The sequence below is a fragment of the Palaemon carinicauda genome, chromosome 8, assembly GCF_036898095.1.
Source record: "Palaemon carinicauda isolate YSFRI2023 chromosome 8, ASM3689809v2, whole genome shotgun sequence".
Classification (NCBI taxonomy): Eukaryota; Metazoa; Arthropoda; class Malacostraca; order Decapoda; family Palaemonidae; genus Palaemon; species Palaemon carinicauda.
This window is the reverse complement of record NC_090732.1, coordinates 135,366,981-135,383,168: the sequence shown is the minus strand read 5'-3', so window position 1 is coordinate 135,383,168 and position 16,188 is coordinate 135,366,981. Positions and strand designations below refer to the sequence as shown.

General features: G+C 42.1%; 1 protein-coding gene across 1 annotated transcript in view; it reads right to left on the bottom strand.

Moving 5' to 3' along the window:
- Positions 1 to 3,275: 3,275 nt before the first annotated feature.
- The window catches only part of LOC137645953 (small ubiquitin-related modifier 3-like), a 54,285-nt gene continuing 41,372 nt past the window's right edge, over positions 3,276 to 16,188 (bottom strand). The window contains exon 3 of the mRNA XM_068379026.1: positions 3,276 to 5,022. Within this exon, the coding sequence (XP_068235127.1) occupies positions 4,861 to 5,022 (162 nt within the window). The 3' untranslated portion in view covers positions 3,276 to 4,860. The remainder of the gene's footprint in view (positions 5,023 to 16,188) is intronic.

Sequence of the window (16,188 nt, the reverse complement as noted above, 5' to 3'; positions counted from 1 at the left end):
CAATTTCCACACCTTGATGAGAATCTTGTAATAACTAAAGTAAAGTATATTGAAATTCAATTTTGATTTACCTTCACACCCCAAGCTTTACCAAAAGCAATCTCTCAGTGGCTCGGTTAAACTAATTCCAACATATTAACTGCAAAAAAAAAAAAAGAAAAAAAAATACTGGTATATACCTAGTTGCTAAATGGTAACAAAATCACTAGCCATTAAAGAAATCTGAATCAGGAAAATAGCCTTGATGACTAAAATAAAAAGGAAAAAATCCATATAGTCATAAGATCTAACATGCTTAAGAGGACCATTTGATGAATTAAAAAAAGAAAAAATCCAGCGATATTTCACATACGGACTTGTACACTTGTCTACAGTCTCATAAAATTTTATTGAAAAATTTGTAATAGCTTTGGAGGTGAAAGACAAAAACATAACCCTAATATCATTGAGTAAATGGTAACTTTTTGTATAATCTAATGGTAACTTTACTTTATCAGTAATAATTTCAATTAAGCTATCAAAATAAAAATATCTAATTGCAGTATATGGCAACACTATGATTCGGCAATAACGTAGATGTGCTTGCCTGAACTCAATTCCGTAAGACTTATCATTTCAACCGCTCCCGTGTTTTAACTTTTCCTTTTGCAGAGTTATTTCTTTTGGCTTTGAATATATATTTGTTAAGAAGAAACAATGCCAATATCAAGAAAATGTATGCAACATCTACTTTCCTAGAGAAAGTGTGGGAAACTCTGACAACCCCCAAAATTTGGGATGATACTTTTTCCAAGAGACAGGAGAGGGGGACCAGGAGTCTAAATAAGGGATTTTGACGTAGGAAAAATCTATTTCTGGGCGAGAGACCTGTGCCGCTCAGTGAAAGGAGAGGGGGACCAGGAGTCTAAATATATAAAATATAATGCATTATATATAAGTAATAATTACAAATAGGACAAATATGATATACCAGATAGAATTTGTTATAAATCCCTCGAAATGTAGGACAAAAAGCAAATAAATGGACAGTAACAAAAAATATCATCTTAAAACTTTGGAGGCTGATTTCTCAAACTACTTATCAACCTTCAAATGGAAATTCATATGTAACAAATTCACAGATCATAATGAAACAAAAACCAAATGAAAGTTAAATAAATTGTCTACTAAACTAGAGAGATTTTTCATTGTCCCAAAAATAATTTTGGGATCCATTTTTCCAAGAAATTGATCCAAGATTTTTCAAAAATTTAAAAATATTTGTAAAAATCAAAATAATGGTAAAAATATGAAAATTGCTCTTACTTTATTCTTTTATCTCTAATACCTCTCTACCACATAGATTTCAGCTCTTAGGTTGCAAAAGTTATGGAAGAGTTTTCTTTTTAAATAATCTTATGGGGACGGGAGTACCAGTGAAAGGGTGGGGAGGGAATATGAAAACTAACCTTTTCACTATTCATAAACCAACTCGTGCCCAAAATTTTAAATCTATTCATGCAAAATCACAGATATTAATAAAAAACAATATGAAAGATATATCATGTATTCTAATGTCTGGGTATGTACTGACACTTTCAACATAATGAAATACCTGCAACTTGGACTCTTGTGTCCTGTACTTAATCACAACCACAACATTGGAAACTTTCACCGTATCATTGCACCTCTAATTTCTGTTGTATGTTGGCAATTTAAATTGAAAAAGATACCTATAGGTTGAATCTTAAAATTGGTGGTCGGGTTAAACATAACTTTGCTATTAGTGTAAGATAAAAAATTGATCTGTGAAGTTCTTCAAAGTTCTTTATAACTATTCGAAGACCCTTAAATTTTCATATTTTCAGTTCATTCTAACCTCTTTGGCTACTAAAACAGACATCCAAAGTTTATGATTGTATTCTTTTCTTTGTCAATTCTACAAAATGGAAATTGATGACTTACCCTAAATGAGGAATGTTGACTCGTCCACTAATCTTCTTTAATAACAGCAGTTCCATTTAACATCTAATATCCATATCTTAGGATGTAGAGTACGTAGTAGAATAATTGCACATCTCAAGTCTGCAAACTGAATCCTCCTTCCATTCTTAATGATTAACCCATAAGACAGGACAATCAGTTATCATAAAGGAATGTCTTGATGAATTTACAACTGTTAAAAAATAACTAAACTTTAAATATATGAAACATAAAAACAATATAGTTGTTTTATTCAAACTATGACACAGCATTCAAAACACAAATTATTCACGGATTTAACATGCTGAAAATAACTACTAGGTAAACACGTGGAAGAGAGAAAAAAAATAAAGTACCCTACTGAAATAACATTTAATTTGTATTACCATTACTTCATATACTGTATAATCATAGCTCTCAATTTCCATTATCAAGGTTTAGAAAAGCATACAGAAAAGGCAAAAAATTATTCAAAGAAAGTTGACTTTCAGCAATTACACTGGAACTGCAAAAATAAACAGCATTATTTTAAACATGTTTCACTCATGATCGTGAAAAAATTTTCAAAAGTTCATATACCACATGGGAATTTCTGCTCTATTTCAACTATAAAACTTTTCTTATGGGCTTTGGTATTTTCTTCCACAAAACCTTACAGTATATAAGGAATTTTAATGAAATAACAGACCATGCCACTACCAATCCTTATTTAGAAATCAGAGTTGTCTCACAATGATTTATTTATAAAAATACTAAAACTATTTAAAAACATTACTATAGGGAAATAATCAACACTGCAGTCAGACTTGTAACAATACACTTTACCTCGCGAATCCCAAGAAGGCAATTGAAATGCAGTAAATTCAAATTTTGATCAATATCAACCAAATTAAAAATTCCCATGGAATCAACTAGATTTGATATAAATTACCTTGTTACTTTGCAACTACGGTTCATAATCCATATAGTGTCTGAGATGAAAGTAAAGGAAACCAATACCTTATACATTTATGTTAAATAATCCAGTACCAAAGTAAGTGAAACCATGCATTTTCTAATTCAACTACCATTATTTGAAAGCACCTTATTCTTGAAAACCAAGAACTTTTGAATTGGAAATACTCTACAGAAATCCTGCAATATTAAACTCCCTCTCAATACAACCAAAAAAACAAGGACTTCTCCATTTCAACAGATTTCTTCCTTTTCTGGGGATTTAAAATTAAAAGCATTAACTCCTTCAAACATGAGTTCTAATAAATATTGTCTGAAAGAACTTCACTGTAGTACATTGGGAAATAAAATTTACGATAGTTAATCAAATAACAATTTATTTTTCTCTCACCATTATCAAGAACTAGGTAGTGACCAGTGTACATGTTGTATAACATGGCAATCATGCCATCCCACACAGTGGGGAAAGGTTGAAGGTTCCATCATAAAGTATCAAGGGGTCAAGAATATAGTTTTGTCAGCTACATCTGAAGTATAAAACATTACAGGAAAAAAATTCTTATAAACTATTTTGAGTCCAAAGTCATTAGGCCATGTCAGTCAGGTAGGCCTGAATATCTCTCCGTCAAGTTCACATATGTAATCTATGCGGAGCAGTTTTGTCTGTGAGCAAAAGCAGTTGTAATCTAACATTCATACAGCAATTTCTGGCAATGCCCAACATGCCGTTATTGCTATAGGAATAATTGTAAAGTACAGTTCAACTCCACATTCTGGTTTTTTCCAAATTGGTTTTAGAGGAAAAGCAATTCTGATCCACTTTTACACATAAAAATCTTTTCTATAATACAATGTACTATATTCATATTTTCCTTCCTTTAAAATAAATATTTCAGCTGTTTCAGACTTTATTTTATTTCTACAGTTACAAACTGCAGTACTGAACTTCCCAGTGTGTGAATGATACATTCTACATATTCTGAACAACAAGAACTTACGTTCAAGAGTGCATTCTATATACCAAACTAGTTGAAGATCAACAGATGATTCAAGAGTCTGTAGACTCAATGCCAATAAAATTAATGTATACTGTAGTATTAAATAAAGTTTAAAAAGCTGAATTGCATAAGATGTAGCATTGTTGTTTGTTATGTATGAACAATAAACTTCAAGGTGAGAGAATTATCCACTTCTTTCTGAAAGTAGTCAAAATAAGAGCCATTTGCAAATCTTTCTAAAAGTAGTTAAAATAAGTGCCACTTGAAAAAACAAAACTGAAACTACTGTACTTCATTTCTTATTCAAACAATATCAATGTGCATATTTGGGTAAGTGATGCAGCTTAACCAGCTGAAAACCTTATCCCAAAAAAAAGATGAATCTTTTTGAATGATGCATATTACAGTAATGATTAATAACTCCGTAGCGTCAGCAAAGATCATATTATAGCAAAGTTAAACTGTACTGTACCTACAACGATATCCTCTTTCCTCAAAAAATACACAGCAAATTACAAAATTAAGTAAACTGATGAGTACACTGACCTTGCTTAAAGGACTGTGACAGCAATACAACCATGAAGAAATATATGAATTCAAAAGCAGATTAAAGTATCAATGCAGTTTATGAAAATGAATGATATTCTAATGACCACAGATTATGATAATTCATCCTTAGAAATTGCTATACGTAAGGGATATGAGAAAGAGGAAGAGAGCAAATAAAAAATAAATGACTTCCCATACTTAACTCATCTTTTAAGTTTAGAAAAGGGACTACAATGGAAAGATCATGGTGGTTCAAAAGTTTGGGTAAAATTAACAGATAATTCCTTTACAAAACTTAAACTCATAATGTACAAAACATTTACCACTGCCTGCTTTTACTCAATTAGCAGATGAAAAAGTTTCTGATTTAATCCATGCAATTCATAAAAAGATAGTGTCACAACTGCACATGATGGCTTCTTCGGCAGGGTCTTCCTCCAGTCTGTTGCTGAAATACTTCTATTGTGTCACCATCTTCCATTTCAAGTCCTTGGGGAGTATCATTTTCTGATATTGGCTGACCATCAAATCTAAATCTTACTGTCGTCTGGGCAAGTTTCTGTGGAGATAGAACACTAAAAGAAAAAATGTCAAGATTTAAGAATTAACAATTACATTAAACACAAGCCAAGAAACCCATTTTCCATATAGGATAAAAGCAAACCCAATAATCCTATTTTTCCAAAATCGGGTGCGAAACTCGGCCAATCACACTGAGGAAAAGATAACAAACGCCTATTTTGTCTGGCCTGACGTGACCAGATGAATGCTAATGCTTCATTTCATAGTCCTCCTTGGAGGATTGAATAGGAATGCTATATCATGATTAATGGGTTTGAACTGTTTAATACTGGAATTTACTTGTATTTTTTAAAAATTGCTTCATATCACAAATTTAAAAAGTTATTTGTAATTTTCCTAATTTTACAAAACCGAGTCCTTTAATAGGAGTGTGACTTCAGCAAAATTGGAACTCTACTACTGTTAAAACTTTTAACAAGGTTTTGGTAGTTCCTGGCTGGGAAACCCTGCATCCTGCTAGGCCACTGACCTTCATCTAAGAATTGTAGCGTGGATGAGGCCAGAAGTGTGACTTACAGGACTAAGGTTTGTATTTAGGAAAAATAAAAATTACTTTTAAAATCTGTGACTTGTTCCTACCAGAATGCAAACCCTTAGGCTTTAATAGGAGTCTTATCCTAGGGAGGGAGGAAATTCCTATTACCAAACTGCCTGGGTTAAAATCCCAGAATGTCACGACTTTTGACCTGAAGAGGTGCAACAGTGCTTACTCCAATCCACTTCCCACCAACCTGAAAAAGATTCTGGGGTGAAAGGCTGTTTCTGACAGGAAATCTACAGACACAAAAGGAATTTAAATAGTTTTCAAGATATAAAGTCTGAACTGTATTGCTGTATGATTGGCTTTCAGTTTAGGGCTGCCTTTGACTGTGCTAATCTCGAAGCCCTTGTTTTCAAACTGAATCAGATAGGAGTAGGTCGATCTTTTCTTGACATCATTATAGAATTCTTAAGTAATAGATTGCACAGTTGTTGTTGATGGTAACCGGTGAGAGTATAGAAATGTGATATTGGTGTTCCTTAGGGTAGTGTTCTTGAACCATTACTCTTCATATTATATAAACATATGCGGTTTAGTCTAAAAAAATAAGCTCACTGCATAAACAGATGATGCTACCCTCTTTTTATCAATCCCATCTCCTGCTCTTAGATCTGGGGTTTCTGAATACCTTCATAAAGATTAGCTAAAATTAGGGCAAGGTGCAAATTATGGGGCATGAAGTTAAACTGTAACAAAACTGAAACTATGATTGTAAGGATGTTGAGGACAGTGGTTTCTCAATATCCAGATCTCTCCATTGATAATGTTTATTTAACTATAGACAACACCTTCAAAACTTTAGGATTTAGTAATCTTTAAGTTAGTGACAAAGTTAAGGTGTTTCACTCCAAACTCTGTTTGCATTCATGGTTTGGCATACATCTATGTTTAAGTAAGCTAATAACAATTGCTTGAATTGCAATAACAGATAAGATACTCTATGGTAATGTGGTGTTTTATGATATTGAGAATATCCTGTAATTCAATACATTGTTATGGAGCATAAAGAATCTTTGTAAAAGTTGTAAACGCTCCAGTACTAAAACATTTTTAGGAGAAACGTAACGGATATGAGTTTTCCCATCGTACTTCAAGGGAAGTATATAAATTCACAATAAAGAGTAATACCACATAAAGGCCTAAATGAGGGTCCGAGCTGTCACTGGCGTAATTTTGCAACAGATCTTTGTCTTGTACATTAGACTCAGAATACTGAATTTTCATGTGCGAGTGGCTTATTGTCATACAAGCTAAATTGAATAATAATTGTTTGCATGTCAATTGTGTTGGACCCCTTTATTTCTTTTTCTCCATTATAGGACAAGTTTTTTCTTTAATTTTACTTTAGAAGCAAATAATTTTTTAAAATTTTCTTAGTTTACTCCTTTAATAATTTCATCTAAATACACCAATTCCAAATCCAAGCTTTTGAATAGTGATGTTCAAAATATAAAAGAAACTTTAGTTTTAGTGTTGTTTTAAAATAGACCTTAGTTTCTTTTTAAAATACTGTAATGACCATCCAGAAAAATCTCACCTGGAGTATGACAAAATTGGAAGTAATTTGTACTTTTTTTAACCATACAAACCTAAGCTCTTTACTATGTATATATTGTTCCGGCTTACTGGAAAACGAGCCATAAACTTTTAACGCACGGTAAACAACAACAACCCCTAGTTAGCTAGACTATCTATCCACTTTTGATGATGGCAGGACTTTCTAGCGGGATAGGTCTTTTCAGATTTTCTGGGATCAATCCTCTGAAGTGTCTTAATTCTTTCATTCTACCTTGTTTCAAGTATTGTTTTCCTGTCTGGTATTCAGCTGCTGTATCTCATCTTAATTTGTTGGACAGGAACTTACAGTCTATCAATTTTCTTATTCCTGATCTAGATATTAATCTCCTGCACTGTCGATCAATTAGTTTGTTATGAATATTGCAAAAGATTTTTAATAATTCTGATCATCCTTTGCATTCAGATCTTCCAGGACAGTATCATCTTGTTTGTAATATTAGGTATGCAGTTAATTCTAATAGTCATGCCTTCTCCAACATGAGGCTCAAAACTACACAGTAATCTAGAAGTTCTATTCCAGCTGTGACCAAGTTGCAAATTGATCTTCCTAATCAGGTACTGTAGTTGAATCGGGTAAAACTTCAAAAGTTCAAAACTTGCAGCAAATGTTTTTATGTTGAACAGGCTGACATAAAGGTTTAAAGGCCATTTATTAATAGCAAAGGCAAAGGACAGTGACACTGCCCTAGAGACTTACGATATATACATATAATCAGCGACCATGCGCTTTCCATACAAGCTGGGAATAGGGAGGGCCTGCCAGTGGCGATGGTGACTCAGCAGATATACCTATAGGCTCCCCCACGCCCCCATCCTTAGCTCACAAGGATGGTGAGGTTGCAGCTACTAAAGGAACTGACGAGTTTGAGCAAGACGAACCCAAGTCTGGCGATCACCAGCCACGACCCTCTTTTAATAGTTTATATAAGAAAGATGTTTTAATGTTGTTACTGTTCTTAAAATATTCTACTTTAATTATTCATTACTTCTCTTGCAGTTTTCCTATTTCCTTATTTCCTTACCTCACTGGGCTATTTTTTCCCTGTTGGAGCATTTGGGATTACAGCATTCTGCTTTTCCAACAAGGGTGGTAGCTTCGATAGTAATAGTGATAATAATAATACATACATACATATACCAAGGCACTTCCCCCAATTTTGGGGGCTAGCCGACACTAAACAATGAAACAAAAAAGGGGACCTCTCTTCTCTACATTCCTCCCAGCCTAACAAGGGACTTAACCGAGTTTGGCTGGTACTGCTAGGGTGCCACAGCCCACCCTCCCCCGTTATCCACCACAGATGAAGCTTCATAACGCTGAATCCCCTACTGTTGCTACCTCCGCGGTCATCCAAGGCACCGGAGGAAGCAGCAGGGCCTACCGGAACTGCGTCATAATCACTCGCCATTCATTTCTATTTCTAGCACGCTCTCTTGCCTCTCTCACATCTATCCTCTATCACCCAGAGCTTCCTTCACTCCATCCATCCACCCAAACCTTGGCCTTCCCTCTTGTATTTCTCCCATCAACTCTTGCATTCATCACCTTCTTTAGCAGAGAGCCATTTTCCATTCTCTCAACATGGCCAAACCACCTCAACACATTCATGTCCACTCTAGCTGCCAACTAATTTCTTAAACCCGTTCTCACTGTCACTACTCCGTTCCTAACTCTATTTACTGGAAATACACCAGCCATACTCCTTAGACACTTCATCTCAAACACATTCAATTTCTGTCTCATCGTCATTTTCATTCCCCACAACTCCGATCCATACATCTCAGTTGGTACAATCACTTTCTCATACAGAACTATCTTTACATTCATACCTAACCCTCTATTTTTTACTACTCCCTTAACTGCCCCCAACACTTTGCATCCTTCATTCACTCTGACGTACATCTGCTTCCACTCCACCATTTGTTGCAACAACAGACCCCAAGTACTTAAACTGATCTACCTCCTCAAGTAACTCTCCATTCAACATGACATTCGACTTCGCACCACCTTCCCTTCTCGTACATCTCATAACCTTACTCTTAGCCACATTAACTCTCAACTTCCTTCTCTCACACACCCTTCCAGATTCTGTCACTAATCGGCCAAGCTTCTCTTCCGCGTCTGCAACCAGTACAGTATCATCCGCAAACAGCAACTGATTTACCTCCCATTAATTGTCCTTCTCGTCTACCAGTTTCAATCCTCGTCCAAGCACTCAAGCATTCACCTCTCTCACCACTCCATCAACTTACAGTTAAACAACCAAGGCGACATCACACATCCCTGTCTCAGCCCCACTCTCACCGGAAACCAATCGCTCACTTCATTTCCTTTCCTAACACATGCTTTACTACCTTTGTAGAAACTTTTCACTGCTTTCAACAACCTTCCACCAACTCTATATAACCTCATCACATTTCACATTGCTTCCCTATCAACTCTTATCATACGCTTTCTCCAGATCCATAAACCCAACATACACCTTACCTTTGCTAAATATTTCTCGCATATCTTAACTGTAAAAATCTGATTCATATAACCCCTACCTCTTCTAAAACCATCCTGTACTTTTAAGATTTCATACTGTTTTATCCTTAATCCTCTTAATCAGTACTCTACCATATACTTTTCCCATCACACTCAACAAACTAATACCCCTTCAATTACAACACTCATGCACATCTCCCTTACACTTATATAGAGGTACAATACACACACAAACCCAATCTACTGGTACCACTGACAACACAAAATCAAAAATTTTAAGTAATTTTTATTTTTCCTAACATACTTACCGAGAACTACTTTCTTAGGAGTTACCTGTAATCTCCTCTCTACCGACCAGAGTTTTGTGTAGTATACCCTAAAACCCGTTTTCTATGGAGGGCTATCTCGGGCGTAAGAGAACGTGCCCCGAGGGTAGCTTTTGCACTAGGTCGAGGTCCGCCTGGGTCGTGAGCGTCAGTAAGTTCTTCAGATGTTGCACAATTCTCGCAAGGGCAGAGAGGCACTCGGGGAAGGTAGGGAGGGACATTACCCGAAAGTAGTTCTCGGTATATATGTTAGGAAAAATAAAAATTACTTAAAATTTTTGATTTGTTCCAACACGAATACTTACCTCGAACTACTTTTTTAGGAGACTTACACTTTAGGAGGTGGGAGTGCCTTTCTGACCTTCAGACCCAGTAAGCGGAAGCCAAGAGGCCTAGGTATAAACAAAACATACTAGGAAAACGGACGATAGGGTAACTACACAAAGAGCTCACGTTAGTGTCTAAGTACTCACCCTTTGAAAAACTTCTTCTGATGTTGAATCCAGTAACGCAGTTGCGGAGAACGTGTTATCCAATGGTTACAAGAGGGTTATCTCCAATAAGGATAGGGAAAAACGGGGAATAGGGTGAAAGGGAACGAACCTGTTTCTCCCGGTTTGCTATCCACGATTGAGCCTGGGGCTTTTACCGTTAAATCACTTGGAGCGCGGAGATGACTGTTCCAATGGAGAACCCGTCTAAGGACTTCCTCGAGTAGTCCTTGAGGTAATGGGCAGTAAAGGTTGACTGGTTAGACCAGGTACCTGCCCGAAGGATCTGACCCACTGCCATGTTTTTCTCAAAGGCTAAGGACGTACTCAGACCCCTGATGTCATGGGGTTTGGGGACGCCTGGTAAGGCCAGAGCTTCTTCCCTGTAGGCCCTGGCAATAACTTGTCTCAACCAGAAGGAAATGGTATTCTTGGATACCTGTTTCTTAGTAACACCTGTGGAGACAAAAAGGCTCTTGACGCCTGGCCGGAGATGAGCCGTCCTTTCAAGGTATTTTCTAATGGCACGGACCGGGCATAATTTCAAATCCTCAGCATTCCCCGTCCTAGGGATAGCTGGCAGAGAGAAACCTTCGAATTTCGGATCCCAGACAGCTGGGTTCTGGGTCTTCACCACAAAAGAAGGAACGAACTTGAAAGATATTTCCTTCCACCCCCTCGAATGAGAGACGTCATAAGAAAGCCCATGGATCTCCCCTACTCTTTTAGCGGAAGCCAAGGCTAGTAAAAAGACTGTCTTGAGAGTGAGATCCCTGTTTACGATATCTTTCATTGGTTCGAAGGGGGGGCCACTTAACATCTTCAGGACCCTAGCTAAGTCCCACTGAGGCACCCTAACTGCTTGTGGGGGGCAGGACTGCTCGAAGCTCCTGACAAGCATCGAGCTGTGCCTAGAGGAACCCAGGTCGATGCCCTTCAGGAGGAAGACTTGACCCAAGGCGGCCCGCACTCCTTTTATAGCTGGGATTGACATTCCTATTTTGTCCCTGAGATATACCAGAAAGTCCGCTATGTCTGGGACCGAGGCTTTGAGGGGTTTAATGTGCCTCGAAGCGCACCACTTCGTGAAGGAGGCCCACTTAGCTTGGTAGACTGCTGCCAACGACCTTCTCAGGTATAGCGACATCCTCTTAGCAGTAGCTGATGAATACCCCTCCTTCTTCAGGAGTAACTCGATAGTCTCCAGGCATGAAGACGTAGAGACTGTGGGTTGTCGTGAAATCTGAGAAAATGCGGCTGTTGTAGAAGATCTGACCTGTCGGGGAGTGGCCACGGAGGTTGACTCGCCAGGTCTTTTAGGTCTGCAAACCACTCTCTCTCCGGCCACCAGGGCGCTACCAAAGTCATCCTTAAGTTCTGGGCAGTCCTTACTCTGTTGAGTACTTGCCTTATCAACGTGAAGGGGGGAAAAGCGTACACGTCTAGGTTGTCCCACCTGTGCTGAAAGGCATCCTCCAAGGCTGCCTTCGGGTCTGGGACAGGAGAACAATACACGGGAAGTTGCGCGTTCAGTTTGGTTGCAAAGAGGTCCATCACCGGGGAACTCCAACGTTGGATGATGAGCTTGGCTACTTCTGGAAGGAGGGACCATTCTGTCCCTACTATTTGACTCACCCTGCTGAGACCGTCGGCCAGCATGCTCTTTCCCGGGGATGAACCTTGCTAATAACACAACCTGGTTCGTTTCTGCCCAATCTAGTATCTCTAGGGCGAGATCGCACAATTCCCTTGATTTCAAACCTCCTTGTTTCTTTATGTACGCTACCACTGTGGCGTTGTCGCACATCAACGCCACAGTGTTTCCCCTTAGTAGATCGACGAAGTGTAGGCAAGCTTTCTGGACTGCCTTCAACTCTAGGACATTGATGTGTAGGTTCTTTTCCCCGTCCATCCAGGTTCCTCTCGCTGTCTCGTCGAGGAGATGGGCTCCCCATCCCTGGTTGGAGGCGTCTGTGAACAGAAGTAACTCGGGAGGGTCGTTCGCGAAGGGCATCCCCTTGAGCGAGTTCGATCGGCAATGCCACCATTCCAGGGAGGGCATTGTGTTTGGCAGGACTGGGATTAGTTCTTGTTGCGAGTCCAGTTGGCACCAGAGGTTCTTCAGGTTCCATTGGACGGCTCTGAGCCTAAGTCTCCCCTGGGGAACCAGTTTTTCCAACGACACCAGATGCCCTATTAGTCTTTGCCAGTCCTTCGCTCTCCTGGGTTGCCCCGATAGGAACGGATGAAGGATCTCCATCAGATTGCTTATTCTGTCTTTCGAAGGAAATGCTTTTCCCAGAAGGGTATCTAGTGTCATCCCCAAATAGGTCATTCTGGTGGAGGGGGATAGGTTCGATTTTTCCGGGTTGATCACGATACCCAGATCCTTGCAAAACTGGAGAAGTTTCATCCCTTGCTCCTTCAAGACGTCCTTCGAGGAGGAAAGAAGCAACCAGTCGTCCAGGTACCGGATGAGGCAAATGCCTCGTTCGTGAGCCCACACTGAGACTGTCGTGGAGACTCGTGAATACCTGGGGCGCTGTTGACAATCCGAAGCAAAGGGTCTTGAATTGCAGGATCTGGATACCCCATTTCACCAGGAGAAACTTTCGACTCGAGGGGTGGACCGGAATTTGGAAGTAAGCGTCCTTGAGGTCTATGGTCATCATGTAATCTTTCTCCCTCAAGGACAGCAGGACTGACTTCGGAGTGTCCATTTTGAAGTCTGTCTTCCTTATGAATTTGTTGAGAGCCGACAGATCTATAACCGGCCTCCACCCCCCTGTCGCTTTTTCCACCAGGAACAGACGACTGTAGAAACCTGGACCTGGGTGTAGGATCTCCTCCATGGCGCCCTTCTCCAACATGGAGGACACCTCCTCTTGAAGGGCGGCCCTCTTCAACGGATCCTTGTGTACCAGCCACTCCGACCGGATGGGCGGAATTAGAGGGGGGGGGGGGTTCTGCTAAGAACGGTAACCTGTAGCCCTCCTTCAGTACGGACACTGTCCAGGGCTCTGCTCCGTGAGCTTTCCATGCTTGACAATATAGTCTGAGGCATCCCCCAACCTGAGGCTTGGGCAGGGATAGGGGGCCTCCCACTCTATCTCCTCCTGGAGGAGCGGCCTGAACGGCCTCTCCTGGAGGCAGAATAACCTTTCCTAAAGTAGGCCTAAGCTGCCGGGGCTCCTCTACGGGGGGGCTGAGGCCTAGGAGGAAGAAGGAGCTTCTCTCTTCGTCATGCTAGGAGGGGCCTGAGACGTTGCGGCACTGTCTGAGACTGACCTCTTGTAGGGCGGTCTCCTTACCGGCGTAGGCCTGGGCGTGTTTAATTCTTTCCATTTAGACACCTTCTCCATGATCGCTTCCAAGTCCTTTAAGGGGAACAAGGAGTCACCCCACAAAGGAAGGCTCCTCATGGCCCTCGCCTCTCTGTCTGGGACCTTCCGGGACACCTTCGCCAGGATGGTGTCTCTCTTGCGAAGCACCCAATTCGCTGTCAGGGAGAGGGACTGGTAAGTCAGGAACTTAAGAGTCTTGCCCCCGGAGGTGATAAACTCCCTCAGGAGGCTTTGCTGTTCCGGGTCTTTAGGGTCGAAAGTAGCTTGCACCCCTACTATTGTGGAAGCCCACCAGTCCAGCCAAGAGACGTGTACTAGGTCCCTAGACATTTCCTCCATCATCGCAGCCTCCGATGGAGAAAAACAGACCGGGGCTGAAGAGGCTCTGTCCTCCGAGGCGCCCTGCCCCAAAATGTCGAGAGAAGGTTCTACTTTGCAGGCTCCCGGCCGTCGTCCTTCTGGTACATAGACCCTGCTCTGCGTTTTGAGCCCCTGGAGCAACTTAGAAGAGCTCTGAGTCTTGGGAGCTTTGGCATTACCTGCCACCACTCTATCCACGTGCTCCTGTCCCAGGACGAGATCCCGGGCTACAGGAAGAGCCAGGGAGGTTTGTGGCTGGGCAGGAGCCTGCATCAACCGGATAAGGCTGGACCTCCAATAGTCCTTGTCGGTAGCCGCCGGTTCTTCGATCTTGTGATGTCTCCTGATTAGGCCAATTACTCTTCTATAGGCTGAGTCCTCCGTCGGGGAACCCTCTCTACCGTCGGCCGAAGCCTTGGCTTGAGCCCGGGGAGCCGGGTCACCGGGCGCCTTGGTCCTGGCACAACAGGCACTCCCCTGCAGAGGTACTGGTCCTCCCCGGCGGAGGTCTCCGCACCAGGGGCGGGGGTTAGGACAGGCATCGCCGAACCGACGAGGACTAGTGTCCGATCATGTTCCCTGGGGGACGAGGACGCGGATCCTGTGGGCTGACCCGACAGCGGGAACCGTTCCTTAAGGTCCGAGGGCCACACCAGCTGGGCTGGTTCGGCCAGGCTGCCCGTAAGGAAGCGCGGTTCCCCCCGCTGGGCGGAGTGAACCGGAGGCTTCGCGGTCTTACGCCTGCCTGCAGAGGCCTTCTCGCGTTTCTCCCTGCAAGGGTCATAACCACGCTTGGAGGATGGTCTCCTTGGCGAGAAATGGAACACTGTATCTCCGACTTACGGGGTACGAAAACCCAATCACCATCGGGTGACGTACTCCTCCTGTGTTTCCTCCGTGGAGAACGGGAGCGCCTCCTGCTGTACCTGGAACGTGATCTTGAGCGGGAACGCCTGCTCCTGGACTGCTCCTTCCGACGTCGATGTTTCCTCCTGGCTTCTTCTCCCGACGAGAAAGACTCCTCCGAAGAGCCCGACGTCACTGTACCTACCGTACGGGGGGCGGTAGCGGGGGCCGCGGGGGACTTCGCGACTCGTTGTGTACCCGAGGTAGAGGGTTGCAGGAAGGCTTCAGGAACTTCCGTGAGAGGGGTTGGAAACGAGGGTTGGCGACCAACACTAGGGAACCAGGAATCCAGGCCCTCTTCCATCCACATAGGAGACCTACCTGGTGTCTTAGGAAGCTTCCATCCGAAGGCATCACTCCCTGCGGAACCTAACTTACCCTGGTTGTCGCCGCCTGCCGAAGAACCTGAAACACAGGCCCACGAAGAGGTCGAAGACACAGAAACAACATTGCTACACCACAAGGGGTCATCGGAGGAAACGTGCCCCCCAAGCACAAGGGCCGAGTCTCCAGAGCTCCCTGACACAGCACTACCAGGCTCCTCACTAGCCCGAGAAGGCCCCGCAACCCCCACTTCACATTCACCAGGCTCCTGGGGAAGAACGCTCGGTTCTTTCCCCACAATGGACTTACCTCGTCCCCTACTCTGGGTAGGGGAAGGAGAGACAAAAGTCCCGTCGGACCGTTCACTGGGCGACGGTAGCGGCGAAGAAACACTAGCTTTCCTGGGTGAACGCTTCAACGATTTCTTTTTCTTCGTGCCGTAACGCACCCACTGAATATCACTCCAACCAACACACTCGAGGCACGTATCCGAAGACGAACAAACTTTGCCCCTACAGGAAGAGCAAAGGGAGTGAAGGTCCACTTCAGGTTTGGAGAGGAACGCTCCACACGATTTTCCGGCTCTAGGCCCAGGACAACGGCGGATCTGCTCCATAACGCACAAACACAAGACACAGGAACGCAGGGAATCAAAGGAATACACTTGGGAAGCACAAGGAAGGGTAGTGAACACACAGGAACACAAGGGATAAGCACAAGTTACCACGCGGTAAACACGTGGGACACACGCGGCGCACACAAAGGGTCGAGAGAGACGAGAGCGA